Source organism: Amblyraja radiata, chromosome 41, assembly GCF_010909765.2.
Source record: "Amblyraja radiata isolate CabotCenter1 chromosome 41, sAmbRad1.1.pri, whole genome shotgun sequence".
Taxonomy (NCBI): Eukaryota; Metazoa; Chordata; class Chondrichthyes; order Rajiformes; family Rajidae; genus Amblyraja; species Amblyraja radiata.
Window position 1 is genome coordinate 16,145,490 of NC_045996.1, and position 15,599 is coordinate 16,161,088.

The window sequence follows — 15,599 nt, forward strand, 5'->3', positions numbered from 1 at the left end:
AGGAATCAGGTTTTGATTTGTCAATGACCACTGTCCGCAGAAGACTTCATGAACAGAAATACAGAGGCTACACTGCAAGATGAAATCCACTGGTTAGCTCCAAAAATAGGATGACCAGGTTACCAAGAAGAATAGGATGGCCAGTTTGCCAAGAAGTACTTAAAAGAACAACCACAGTTCTGGAAAAAAGGTCTTGTGGACAGATGAGACTAAGATTAACAATATTAGAGTGATGGCAAGAACAAAGTATGGTGGCGAGAAGGAACTGCCCAAGATCCAAAGCATACCACCTCATCTGTGAAACATGGTGGTGGGGGTGTTATGGCCTGGGCATGTATGGCTGCCGAAGGTACTGCCTCACATCTTCATTTATGATACAATTGCTGATGGTAGTAGCATAATGAATTGTGAAGTGTATTGATACATCCTATCTGCTCAAGTTCAAACAAATGCCTCAACTAATTGGCCGGCAGTTCATTCTACATCAAGACAATGATCCCAAACATACTGCTATAGCAACAAAGAAGTTTTTCAAAGCAAAAAAATTGTCAATTCTTGAGTGGCCAAGTCAATCACCTGACCTGAACCCAACTGAGCATGCATTTTATATTCTGAAGAGAAAACTGAAGGGGACTAGCCCCCAAAACAAGCACAAACTAAAGATGGCTGCAATACAAGCCTGGCAGGGCATCACCAGAGAAGACACCCAGCAACTGGTGATGTCCATGAATCGCAGACTTCAAGCAGTCATTGCATGCAAAGGATATGCAACAAAATACTGAACATAACTACTTTCCGTGACAATACATGACATTGCTGTCTCCCAAACATTATGGTGCCCTGAAATAGGGGGGCCTATGTATGAACATTGCTGTAATTTCTACATTGTGAAACCAAAATGTATAAATATACCCTTTATTAAAATCTGACAATGTGCACTTTGTGATTTTTTCTATTACAAATTTCAAATTGTGGAGTACAGAGGCAAATAAATAAATTATGGGTCTTTGTCCTAAACATTATGGAGGGCACTGTAGCATCAGTGGTTATATCGAGTTGTATGGGCCTGACACTGTACAATGCCCATGCATTAAAGAAATCACAGGATGTTGGCAAGTGTGATCACCAAATCGTGATCATGTTACAGGGAAACGTCAAAACAGGGAGTTTTAAGTTACGTCACATGCATGCAGAGTGCAAACAATTTATGAATGAAATTTTAACACGTGTCTGGGTTACTACTTTGCAACATGCCTCTAATAATTCACCCATACACAATACTACACAAATGAAACAATGAGGAAGAAATCTGGATAGAGAAAAACAGAACTGTATATGTAAAACTCAACCTAAACAGTCCTCCGTTATCAGAAAATATTACAAATATTAGGGTGAACTTTAATCTTTAAACATTATCTTTGCATCATTACCAATAGTTGAGTGTATGCATAAATAAATATAAACTACTCCCCCAGCCCTCACACAGAATTCATGATCAACTGATGTTACAGCATTAGATTTCAAAGCAAAACCAGCAAGAACAGTCAAATGGGAAAGGTTAAAAATAGGTTAAGAGCATGGACGGATAAAAAGACTTGCAATTTTCCTAAGTATCGAGTGCTAACTAGAGACGGTAATCACGTGAACACCATCTAGTATTCAATAACCACAGGTAATAAAATTAATGTCAAGAATCTGGCCATGCAGGCAGGGATATCCCTTTGAATGGTACCATCCGTGCCCGAGTTATTGTGTACATGTCTAGATCATTTACAAAGGGGCAATCTTCAGACTGAATAGACCAATTATGTGCAAGAAGGAACTGCAGGTGTGGGTTTAAACCTAAGATAGACACAAAAGCTGGAGTAACTCAATGGGACAGGCAGCATCTCTGGAGAGAAGGAATAGGACCAATTATGCCAATTCCAGGAGAGTATTGGAGGAAAAGGTTTTTTAGCAATTTTCTTCCAAGCCACTAGCTCCCAAGATAGACTATTGCACTCAGTTCAGTTGTAAACTGCAAGGTATTGTTGTGCACAAGTTACCAACCATGTTTATTCACAGAACAGAAGTGTATTTCTAAACAATTTATTGGAAAACGCAAAAGGTAAATGTTATAGAAAGAGGTAAAAAGTAACTGAAGACCTCACAAGGAAGAAGAACTGGAAAAACAAAGAATTCTCAGAATGTGTAAGCAATGGCTACAAACATTCAGGGGTGAGGTGCATTATCACTTTGAGAAAAAAACGTTAAAAAAGTTCCTGCTATCAAATAAAACTGAAAATACAAAGTTTACAATTAAATATTTTTAAAATCACAAGTTTATTCCATGATATTTTACATAGTTGTCGATCCTACAATTGTCTGCTAGTGGCTTTTCTGCACGCTAAAATAAAAGGGAAAGACACAACCCAGGAGGTGAAACACTCTTTATGCAGGGAATTTGTAATCTTTGTAAATTTCTATCCGGCGTCACTGAATACATTTGAGCCAGAGACCACTAGATTTTTGGCCACCAAGGGCTGAATAAGATATGGGATTCAGGCAGCCAAGTAACCTGAGGGCACAGGATCATTAAAATCATCTTTGATGAAACAATGTGCTTGAAGACCCCATCCTAATGTTAATGTTATTTTCTTAGTGAAAGACTGCTCACGGGATGCACTTAACAATATGCAGAATTTGCAGGCAGTGTGGGACTTTCTTGATCTTGCAAAAATAAAAAGCTCTTCACAAAGATCTAGTCATCTCCAGAGAGAGCCTCTGGATCAGCTGTTGCACATTAGTTCCACAGAATTCCAGGCATCCAGCAGCTGTGATATCAGCAAGCTGACTGAATAACCAATCATACTAAACATCGTATTTAAAAGCCACAGTTTAAATCCTTTGTATTTTGACATATACATTGAAGATATTTACTGTGATTCTGTAAAGAGCCAAATAGATTTGTGATCAGCTATTATGGCTTGGAACACCATTAGAATTCAAACCTCAAAGCTTTATTCAGATGATATTTTAGCAAGCTCTAGATTATGCGATTTCCCTCAACTGGTTGAGAAACAGGCAACAGTTCAGCATTTGAATCACAGATACCAACTCAAATGTCCACATTAAACCGGACATGCAAGAAGTCCAAGTTATAGTCCAGAGAGTATTAATAGAAACCGAGGGCAATTTCATCATCGATATAACAAATTCAGTGTCAATGTGTACCTTCTCAGTACAAATTAAACCTACACCGTGAAGCTGTGGCTACATCCTTCACAGTTCAAGCTTAAATAGTTCATCTGATTATAGCTGTCATGATACGGCCGTCAATAGCTTTCACTGGCTCCCAACAATGCAACACAACAATCTTGATGCAAAGACTAACCACCAGATTTTACACTCATGTTAACTCTGGGTCAACAACTTCCCCAGGATGGGGAACAACTAGCCTGGATGAAAAAGGTCACCTACCTCGCCTACCACCAACTTTCTAATCTGAACGCAGTCTTTATTCTGATGTCTATGTGGTTTTAAGACATTTGAGCCAATAGCCTGATCATTGTGTCTTACCTTTCATTCCACTCCCCTCCTCCTGAAAAGTGTTGCGACTTGACCCCTGTTCTTCTGTCTGCTCACTGCCCCCACTTCCAGAGGAGGCTATGCTGCTTTGAGGGGAGAGCGGTGCATGGTCTGATGGGGCATAGACTGCTCGGCTGCGCAGGTCATCTGGAGACATCCACTCGCTGACCACAGACTGGTTTGTCATATTGATCGGTGGAGTGAGGGAAACCGAGCGCTTCAGAGGACTGTGGTTGGTTTGAGTTTGGCCTTGGAGAACTGAAAATTAAAAATGGTTCATTAATTTGTCTGAAAACCATAAAAGAAACAACCCATCCCCTCTTGCAGCAAATGCGGGCAAAAAAGAGGCAGCAAAGTCGGTTTGGATATTCAATGCTGTTATAGTACCTGCCTCAACCACCTCCTCTGGCAGCTTGTTCCATATTTCCATAACTCAGAAAATGTTGCATTCATCTCCCTGTACATCTCCATTTTTTCTTAAAATGATACACACTGAAAAAATTGAAGGGCCTCAAGGATGTAAATGAGCAAAGAATGCTCTGCAGTTGGGGAATGAACAGTACAAGGTTCTCCTGTGCTGCCTCCGCTCCTTCCAACTAAATGGAATCTCATGTCAAACCTGAAATCAAATCTACTTCCTTCAAAAACTGAGGCGAGTTGGTTTGTCAATGAACACTCTGTGGAATCTCTACAGGTGTACAGTAGAGAGCACACTGACTAGTTGCATCACAGCCTGGGACTGCCAACTCAAATGCCCAGGACAGGGGATTACAGAAAGTGGTAAAACACTGCCCAGTCCATCACAGGTACTGACCTTCCCCATCACCGAAGGGATCTACAGGAGGCGCCAATGCAAAAACCGACACCACTCTGGCTGCTCCCTCATCTCACTACCACCATCGGGAAGAAAGTACAGGAGCCTCAAAATCATAATCTCCAGGTTCAAAAACAGCTAAAAAACTATCAGACTCTTGAACACCACACAACACTAATCTCAGCGCCAATGAACTGTCTTTGGTTGCACAAAGGACGTTGGGTTTTTTTGTTGCACCAGTATTACTATTATTAATCTATTTAATTATCTGCATTTAGTGTATTTACAGGCCTGTTAAGCTGTTGCAAGTAACAATTTCCGTGTTCCATTGTTGGTACATGACCATTAAACACTCTAGACTGTTGACTGAAATAGCAAGCTCCAGTCAGCATACAGGTTAGTGAAATGGATAATATATTCCAATTCGACAATCACCTGCCCCAATGTTCTTCTCCAGCCAATCTCAATTCGTGCAGTGCAAATTAAAACAGGATCTGCTAATAATCCTATAATTAACTGAGATATGAAAGAGACTCCAATACAAAAAAAACATTTTGATTTTACAATTTAAATCATGTAGAATTATGAATTTTCAACTGCAAAGCTTCCAGAGGAGATAAATTAGTAGAAGATTGACACAAAATGCTAGAGTAACTCAGCGAGACAGGCAGTATCTCTGGGGAGAAGGAATGTGACGTTTCAGGTCAATACCTTTCTTCAGGGTAAATTAGTATTCAATTTCTCAATTTACTTTGTGCAAGCTTTCAAACAACAACCATTGTATCTGCACAAAACCCACTTCCATCTTTCCTCTAACTCTTCCAGCAGGACATTCCAATGGATATTGCAAATCCTGTGCTGTATCTCAAACGGGCATTATTTTTTTTTGTGCAGGGAAGTTAGCAAATTCTTCAGAGAACAAGTATATAAATGTACACAGATTAATCCCAAATAAGTAAGAACAATACCCATGGTAAAATTGCCCAGCACCCAATCAAATTAAAGAACAACCGATGTTCCCAAGATTGAACCAGGTCAACATCATACCACAACAATGCACAAAGTGCTAGAGGAACTCAGCAAGTCAAACATAGAAACATAGAAATTAGGTGCAGGAGTAGGCCATTCGGCCCTTCGAGCCTGCACCGCCATTCAATATGATCATGGCTGATCATCCAACTCAGTATCCCGTACCTGCCTTCTCTCCATACCCTCTGATCACCTTAGCCACAAGGGCCACATCTAACTCCCTCTTAAATATATTTTATAAATTAAGTCAAGCTGCATCAATGCAGGGATTGGATGTTACTTTTCATCATTTGTCCATTCCATCTACAGATGCTGCTTGACCTGCTGGGTTCCTCCAGCACTGTGTTTTGTTCAAGATTCCAATATCTGCAGTTCCTTACATCTCCATCATTCCATCCAGAAGATGGCCAAATGTAATGCGGGGGTTTGGGCAAAGTCATTTGCAGAGTTTTAGTTTAGAGAGTCATTATTCTGATGCTTCTTCCCATTACTTTTGGGCTCCACCATTGCCATGGCTCAGGTCACCCAAGTCTTATATGGGCACTGAGTCAATAATGGTCTGATTCATCGCTGATTGTGTTTCATTCTTCAAGGAACTCTGATCTCTTAAGTGCTTGATGGATAACATATGTACAGACAAGGAGACAAAATAACTTGGGTGCAAGATGCTCTACAACCTACACCAACAGCATGTAGCCCAAAGTTCTATACTTAATTAATACTGGCAGCAAGACCATGAGCATTAATCCTTACTGATATATTATTCCCTCTAGCCATGAGCTGAGGACAATTGTAATTCCCGTAGCACGGCTGATAACTCAATACAGATGACCTTTGTCCACATTATGTAGTTTATATTGAACAGTAACCTTTAACCAAGATACTGGGAGGCTCAAATCACACAGAGCTCCAGAGGCTGTGGGTATTATGTCAGAGCTATTCTTGCTCTATGCAGCCTACACCAAATCAAGACATTTCCTGGCTTTCGCTTTAAATAATATTTAATTAGTTGAAGCTGTAATCACAGTAAATACTTTTGAGATAATTTGCACGTGGTACCTTGGTTTTGCCATCAAATGCCATTTCATGGAACAGTGACAGTGAGGCAGATGGTGATCAAGATTCACTATGCAAGTCTAAAAAACTGCAACTTGAAATGTTAAGCGTTTTGCCTTCTACAGCTGCCACATAACCAGAACATTTTCAGCATTTTGTTTTTATTTCAGAATTCCAGCATGCACGGTATGTTGCTTTTGGAGGTTTCATAGTCAAGTGGAGAAATTTAGCAGACTATCCTGTGCCATCGTGCTTTTAATGGCAGAAAACCAAATGTTTTCCAGCATAGGTTCTTGGCTATGCCTGACTACTGTTTGGTTCAGGGATACATTTTTAATGTTGAAGAAATAATCCTGCTAGTCTGTTGGTAAGAGATATTACATCTGCAACCTGCTTAAAGGGCCACAGATAATAATGCCACAAACAGTAGATCAGAATGAGCAAGATAGCAAAGTGAAACTAATACTGCAGCTAGTTGTGGATTTTATTTTTATGACGTCTTGTCCACCCAATTTTAGTATTTTACCACCCTTTAACTCCTTTCCAAAAGTGAACAATTTGTTCAATGACAGCACTATTTGGGCAGGAAGAGAGAAAAGTAAACGGTAGGAAATATTGACGTTAGTCAAGTAAAAGAACAGTTTATCTTAACTTTGCAGTAAAACTAGATCTTTAAAAAATATGACAGAAATTGCTGGAATAACACAGCGGACCAAGCAATATCTCTGGGGAACATGGATAGATGACGTTTTGGGTCAGGACCCTTCTTATATTTTCCCATCCTGGGTTTTATCTTTAATCAGGAATGCAATGGCAGATCATTCCCCCTGGTTCTTTAAGTGCTTGGTTTGTTAGCGGTGCTCCATGTTTGCAATTAATCACCTATCCAAGGTGGTTGAAGTAGATATGTTAGTGGCATTTCAAAGACTTTTGGATAGGCATATAGATAAACAGGGAATGGAGGGATATGGGTTATGTGCAGTAGGTGAACCTACACGCACTCCCTCAATAGCAAGAATGTCCTTCCTCAAATTGGGAGACCAAAACTGCACACAATACTCCAGGTGCGGTCTCACCAGGGCCCTGTACAACTGCAGTAGGACCTCCTTGCTCCTAAACTCAAATCCTCCCTCAACGAAGGCCAACAGGCCATTAGCTTTCTTCACTGCCTGCTGAACCTGCATGCTTACTTTCTGTGACTGGTGTACAAGGACACCCAGGTCTCGTTGCATCTTCCCTTTTCCTAATCTGACACCATTCAGATAATCTGCCTTCCTGTTCTTGCCACCATAGTGGATAATCTCACATTTACCCACATTATATTGCATTTGTCAATAATGAAACCCCACTATTAAATACCATGATAGAGGGAGATCAATAATGAAAGATTTTCCAAAAATTAAAACTGTAATTTTTCCCCAATTAGTAAAACTTCAAATTAAAACATTAAAGTTAAGACAGGCTTCTGGCTCACCAATGTTAAGGCTTGCAAGGAAATTATACTGTGACTCAGTGGAGAAGATGCTAGTCCTTGCTTTGCCTTGTGTCTTTTATTCTTGCCTTATGTTGGGCAAAAAGAACATGATTATGGATTGAGTGGATCTGCTGTTTTGGTATTGCACTAAATTAATTCCAGCCCACCCCCAATTTAGCAGTAAACACCGCTCCCACTCACATAGCCAAAAATAGCCAAACTGCTCCAAAGCAGCAGTCGAGCAACCTACAAGTCAATAGAACTTAGAGCTTTCTGGCTTACTCCAAGGATTGAAGGTAAGCTATGCACTGCTTTTGCTAACAATTCTGATCCTATTAAGTACACCTACATCTCTCCGTGGTGCTATTATCACTCAGAACCATCAACCAGGCTTACTCTCCAAAGGATTGAACAGACTTTCCGCAGAACAGACCGAATTTCGATTAACCAAGACAAAGTAGATTAAATGATCCAAGTCAATAGGCGGTGAAAGGGCTTTCACGTCTTGTCCTTCTTTCAATCCTTCATAATATTATGTTTAGTGGGTTTGCTTCCTTTTATTGAGACTTTGCAAGCTGCACTGTTAATCTTCCTTCAGGTTGCATAGGTGCGAATACGAGGAAGTAATGCTAAAAAGCCAACCATTACCGAAAAACATCTCCTATGCAGCATTTTCATTTGTATATCCCAACCGATTGTTGCTGATGGGTGGCAAATCTGTTAGCAGTCATGCCCAACATGATGTAATAAGATCAGCTGATCTAACATACTTCACTTTGATGGTATTCAAATAGAACTTGGAGACACGTCACTAAATATTTCAAAACGAAAGACATACCCAAGTCAAATGTTTTGCATAAAAATCCAGCTACTGAAAACAGACAAATGTGCAGAGGTCTATTACAACATGCAGTTGGTCAGGAGGATAATTAAAATACATCACATTGGAGTGGGGCAACAAAGACAATCTCCAGGAGAGATTGCCAAATCCACAATGTCTGCTCCATTATGTTCCCTGGCATGACATTTTCTCATTTTAAAATGTACCTGTTGTACATTTCCTTAAAAAATGCATTTGGATCAGAGTCTAATCGCGCACAGCCTCATACAACTGCGGAGAGGCAATGAGAGTGTATTCATGCATCCCATTCTCATTACAGCAAAAGAACACGTCAGAGCTGACAAGTTGGTTAGGGGCAGGCATTTGAAAAGGAAGGTAGAGTCCCAAAGGAGCACCAAGCACGCAAGGTGACCTGCCTGGGAAGCCAACACGTGGACAAAATCTCAATTAAGAAACACACGGATAAATTACTTCCCAGAATGAAAAGCTGAAGGTAGTGGTAATGAGTAACAAACAAACAAACAAACGTGCATTATGGGTCTGCAGAGCACCCACATTTAATAAACACAACATTTGGAACAGAAAACACCAATTTCTCTGGGTACAAGACTAATACATAGTATTTACATCACAAATAGGCCATTTGTTCCATTGACATTCCACTGGATTTCCAGTGATACCTTTTAGGAAAGGCAGCAGCCAAGAACTGGATCTCTGCTCCCCATTATCAGTGAAGATTAAATAGTGGAGACATCAGAAAATCTCAGTGCTTTGGCTCCATATATACCTTTAAATCTACATTTATATATCACATGTCAATAAGATGAACATCACCACATTTGCTTGCTTTATAATAGCAAGTGAATTTGTTAATAACGTGAATTTTCCAACAGTGCTTTACAATTTTTCTGACTCGTGACCCAGTCATAAAAAAGCAACATGAAAATTAAATTTCTGGCCTGTCCAGAGCAAGAATAAAATGGCAGACAGATGTGAGCTGTCACTTGCTATTGCCACATATCTTTAGAAGGCAGCAAAGCCACCCTGAGGGGACATACTTCAATGTACATTTGAGAAGTCATTATTTCCCAGACTAATGCCTATTCGGAACTGGGCTGCTGCCAATACAGGCGACAGTGACACCTGACCATACTTGACTTAAGTCCATCATTTATTCTATTGGCTTCACATTCACAGATACGTCCTGATGTATAATTTTAGTTGATTGCACAAAGGAGAAAAACAGCTGTAGGTTCGTACTGCCTTCAGACATTTTTGTTCCCGTCTATATATAGACTGACGCCACTGGCATGGTTGAGTACTGAATGTTCTTTGTAGCTTTTATAATGCACATGTTTTTTATTATGCAACATCTGCAGCAGACATTTTGAGATGTTTTAATGTTATACTCTCCCTCCTTTTGAATCCCCCTTTGTGCTGTGCACACACTGCCCTTCAGCAAGGGGGATAGTTGAGATGCTCTCACATCACAATCACCGCCACCCTAAAGCCAAAATCAAATCTATCATTATGTGGTGATTTTCTAACCCATTTAATTTTTCCTTCAGAAGTTCTATTTTTGCTTTCTCCCCTTCCCCCATCCCAAATGACATAGCCAAGTTCAGCAATGTGTGGTGAAAATTCCTAACCTATTTGACACTGTTTGTTAGTTCGCTGCACTGCCGAAATATTTCTACTGCTGAAATACCCCAGAGGGGGAACTGATGGAACAAGTGAACAGTTCTTAAAAAATGGCACAGCTGTCAGATATCTCTAGCTTATTGTCACCCTCTACAAATAAGTTGGTTTGTGATAATTCAAGCTAAGCAAACACGCTATTTTTCCCTTTCCTAAGGCATTGATTGCTTTACTGGGATCACATCTCCCTGAGATATCTGCCTATTCTTTATTCAAGTCAAGGTAAACTTGCACAAACGCACTTAGTTCCATAAAGCTTCAGGATAGGCTAATCAAAACCGCACATGTAGAACAAGAGATGGATGCAAAGTTCACTATTGTTAACTGGCACACCAATTAACAAATTGATCTGCAACAAACACCTGTAACAATGCCAGAAACATCCAACCATAGGGATTTGGCTACAATGCTTTTCAGCCTAAACTTGATAATTAAACGTCTGCCTTACCTGTACTGCTATTGCTCCCAATGTTGTTCATTGCAGATGGCACTGACACAGATGTATGCAGAGGCAAATGTCCATTCTCACAGGTCATTGGCTTGTCCAGCCAAGTAGGAACAGTGACACACATGCTGCTATCCGCTCGGTTCTGCCATTCATTTAGCTTGTCTTCAACATTGTGTCTCTGATTTTGGTTGTACGCTCCTGTGTAAATAGAGTCTGCCCGGCCCATGCTTGGCGAACTGTAGTTGCTTGACATGCGTTCCTCCAAGTGAGTTAGCCACAAGGCCAGAGAACTGCGGTCATCCAGTGAGGTTGCAGGATGGATTAGTGCATAGGATAGGAGCTGCCTACTCTCTTCTATGAATAGATTGCTATCGATGGAGTAAGCCAGCACTTTCTGCAGCAGCTTCATGTACTCAGACTTTGCCTCTACATTTCCAGGCTGAAGTAGAGGGAGATGGGAAAGCAACTGTGAAACAACCTTCTCCTTCGGGTCTTGCTGCCATTGACTGATGAAAGCTGAAAAACAAAATACAGACACTCAATATTCTGGAGATAAATTTCCCTTCATAAATGGTATACATTAACCCAAGTGAATGATCAATGGACAGAGCTTGCCTTGCAAACTCAAATCTTCTTTCCTGTTGAGTGAAAGTTTCTTATTTGGGAAGGTTGACAGATAAATGATTTAAGCTTGTTATACAGCACATTAACAATTTAGTAACAGCAAGCACAAGGGTAAAACTGATGCAGAATATAGGGCAATTTATGAATCCAAATGTCAAAATTACAAGAAAAAGAATTGGTCACAAGCCTCTCAGACATGATATGTATTAAATGGATTAACATAAAATACATTATATTGGGTTCCTATTGACACTGGAAACATTGTCATTAGGTCTGTTTAACACCACCACGACATGTCTGGCTACTGCAATCACTGCAGCACAGTAGACGCAACAACCACCTTCACCCCATTCCATCAGTGCTTGGCCATCTTTGTACATTCTACTAACCATGCATTGCAAGAAAACTGCATCTAAATCAGTGCAGTTAAACACAATGAACTAGTGCAATGTACTTCATCCATCCTATCCAATTATTCTCAATTGCCATGTCAACTCTGTATCTCAGTTATTTATGGAATTGTTGTATACTAATCTGCGTTTCCTTCATTGACTCATTCCTCCAGTGACTAAATGTTGGGATGTTGAAAAACAACTGCTGTAAATACTGGGTATGCTCAGGTTAGGCAGTAGCATCTGTGAGAGATACGGTTTGCATTGCATTACTGTACTCCAAAATTCTGAGCGTTTCACTATTCAGAAATTGTTTGAACTGCGAGAATCACCAGTATTTTCCAGTTTTAATTGAAATGTTTTTTTCGGCTGAAAATCACTAGGACATTCTGAAAAGGAAAGATGCTGCACAAGTACTCCTTTCATCACTGGAACTGCACTTCAAAAGTCAGTCAGGACTTAGAAAAGAATATGTAAATAGACACCAGAGTTTATAATATGACTTGGGACGATTTACATTGAGTCTGCACTCTATTAACATATTCTTTTTTTGGAACTATTGAATGTCACTTTGCAAACAATCATTCTGTGCTTCAATGCAAATATGCAACTAATTTATACAGTAGAGAAAATGGGAAAAGCAAATAGCCATATTAATTCTATAATCTGGAATGTTTGATTTGAAGTTTGTTTAAAAATGATTTCAAAGTTTAGCAAATCCTCAAGGTGTGCAATTAAGTATGACTACTCTCTTTCATAAACCAAATGGAAGTTGAAGGGGTGAAATTTCTTTCTCAGCAGTTAACATGATTCAGCCTTAACTACAGCCCTAATTTGCACTTTCATTCAGATAGGTTATGCTGCAAGGTTACAATTTCACATTTAAAACAGGAACATAAATAAATGGGCAAAGATTGTTCTGGGCAAGTACAAATGGAAATTGTGTCCAAATATCAAACCCAACCCAGCAAATCCCCGAATCACATTAGCATGGTCAAGGTCAGAACATGCACATCGATGGACACGTTGGTCAAATTGTTTCAAATATGTAATAATCTAGCTGCAGACCAGCTCAAAAAGTTTGAATTTAAACAAGCTGATACAATGTAGTGGTGTGAAACAATGCGTTTCTTGTAAAGCCATGGCAATTAACTTAGTGAACTTGACTGTATCAACGTAGAAAGATCTGCCAGAGTAGAAAAGGTAAAAGACGACACAATGCACATTGTACGGGCCAGAATGCAACAACAAAATATTTACATTTTTACAACGCTTCAGGACATCAAGGCACTTTATAGCCAATGAGGTATTTTTCCAAAAAAGCTGTTTATATAGAAAACAAGGCAGCCCTTTTATTAACCCCACAGCAAACCCCCTGAAACAGGAATTGGATAGTGAAGTCTTATCCCCAAGGCAACAAGCTGAGCTATAAAAAGATTCTCCAGCCAGAAGAACCACCCTCTCAGCATCCTCCTCCCACCCCAGTGAGTCAAGTACTAAACCGTAACATTGAACAGCCTCCTCAGCTGAGGAATTTCTGTTTCATGCCATGCAAGGAAGCATCTTTCCTCAGGAGACAAAAACTGTACACAATACTGCAGACTTTGTTTCAAATAATCCACCTCCTTTAATTCAAGAGCAACATACTGTGCAATTTCTTAACTGTTTGTTGTACCTGCATGAACAAGGAACCACATCCTAGAAAAATAAATCTTGTTCGTACATTCTTCAAGAGTCCATTTCTACATTTCCTCTCAATAATTTTATCTGCCACCATTTTACCCAATCACATCATGCTTATATTCACACTTAGGAGAAAACATGTTATGTCCTCAACCAAGTCAGAGAGGATTTTGGTAACAGCCAAGCCCTGAACTTCACTGCCATCGCAGGTGAGCATATAGCACAGAAACAGGCATCCCAATTCGTGCATGCCGATCAAGATGCCCCATTTAAGATAGTCCATTTGACTGTATTTGGTCCATGTCCCTCCATCTCTCTTTCCTATCCATTATCTGTCCGTGTCTTTTAAATACTATAATGCCCGTCTCAACTACCTCCTCTGGTAGCTCATTCCATATACCCACTAGCCTCCGAGTGAAAAAGTTGCCCCTGTTCCTGTTACATCTTTCCCCTCTCACCTTAAACCTATAAACGCCGGTTCTTGATTCCACTACCCTGAGGAAAAACTCACCACTCACCCAATCAATTTCCCTCGTGATTTTATATACATCTGTAAATCATCCCTTAGCCTTATGCACTCCAAGGAATAAAATTCTAGCTTACTCAATCTCTGCCTTTAGCTCATCGAGTCCTGGCAACATCCTCATAAAAATCTTCTCTGCACTCTTTCCTGTTTTTACCCATTTCATTTTTAACCAATCTTAGATCTATGCTAATAACACATTTGAACCCAATCCCACAAGTCCTAATCTGAAGGGCCCCGACCCAAAACGTCACCCATCCTTGTTCTCCAGTGATGTTGCCTGACTCGCTGAATTACTCCAGCACGTTGTGTCTACCTACAAGTCCTAACCTTGTGTATCAACCTCTTCAGGTTCCTCTCTCATTAGGCTCGAGTCACATGAAAGCCCTCAATGCATATCTCATTCAAACTCACATTGAAACTAACAAATCATATCCCTTGTCTGACATGTTGCAAATTGTTGTAGATTGTTCCACACTGGTTGGCACCCTCATGATATAGTTTACCATTCCCTTAGAGCTCAGGTATATCTTTAGTAAAACCAGGAGGATGACGAGGAATTACAGCAGCCAGAAATATGGAGAGTCCCATAGAAAACACCACAAGCAAGACAAGAATCAAATGTTACCATAAATCACTTACTGTAAATAGTAATTCACTGAATATAAATTAAAAGAAAAGAATTGCCACAATGAAAAACGCATCAGTAAAAATAGCATTTAAATCACCAATGTGTCATGTGCCAAGGTCAGAAGATAAAAATAACTGAATTCAAGTATATGTGGCACAGGCGTGTGTGTGAATGACAAGCAATTACATTTTATTCAATGGACAAGTTTTAAAGATATTCTATAGATAAAACAGTGCAAATCAGAGACATACATTTCATTTTTAGCACAACGTACACCACATACATAGTCTTTTAGTTTTAGTTTTAGAGATACAGAGTGGAAACAGGCCCACACTGACCAGCAATCGAAAGTAGACACAAATTACTGGAGTAACTCAGCGGGACAGGCAGCATCACTGGAGAGAAGGAACGGGCAACATTTCGGGTCGAGACCCTTCTTCAGACCCGAAACGTCGCCCATTCCTTCTCTCCAGAGATTTCCGAGGTTCGGAGAATCAAAGACTTGATATATATGAGAGGGGAAAGATATAATAGCAACTTTGTCACACCAGGTTCACACCCGACTATATGGAATGAGCTGCCAGAGGAAGTAGTTGAGACAGATGCTATAACATTTGAAATACATTTGGACAGGGATATGGGCAAAACGCAGGCAAATTGGACTAGCTTAGATGGGGCATCTTGGTTTGCAGAGACGAGTTGGGCCGAGGGCCTGTTTCTCGACTATAGCTCTGGATCAATAAACAATTTGCTGTCTTCACTTACTGTACCTGCTTATCCACTTCTGTCATGAACAAAAACCCCAGATCCATCAGAGAT

The 15,599-nt window shown here is 40.0% G+C and overlaps 1 protein-coding gene across 4 annotated transcripts in view; it reads right to left on the reverse strand.

Annotated features, from left to right (window-relative positions):
* LOC116967813 (protein Smaug homolog 1-like) overlaps nt 1-15,599 on the reverse strand; it is a 56,492-nt gene that overhangs the window by 21,527 nt on the left and 19,366 nt on the right. For 3 of the 4 annotated variants that reach the window (XM_033014420.1, XM_033014422.1, XM_033014421.1), the window contains exons 3-4: nt 10,928-11,443; nt 3,559-3,825 (exon numbers count right to left, since the gene is read on the reverse strand). In XM_033014420.1, coding sequence (XP_032870311.1) covers nt 3,559-3,825; nt 10,928-11,443 — 783 coding nt within the window. The remainder of the gene's footprint in view (nt 1-3,558; nt 3,826-10,927; nt 11,444-15,599) is intronic. The other variant, XM_033014423.1, reaches the window with a different exon arrangement.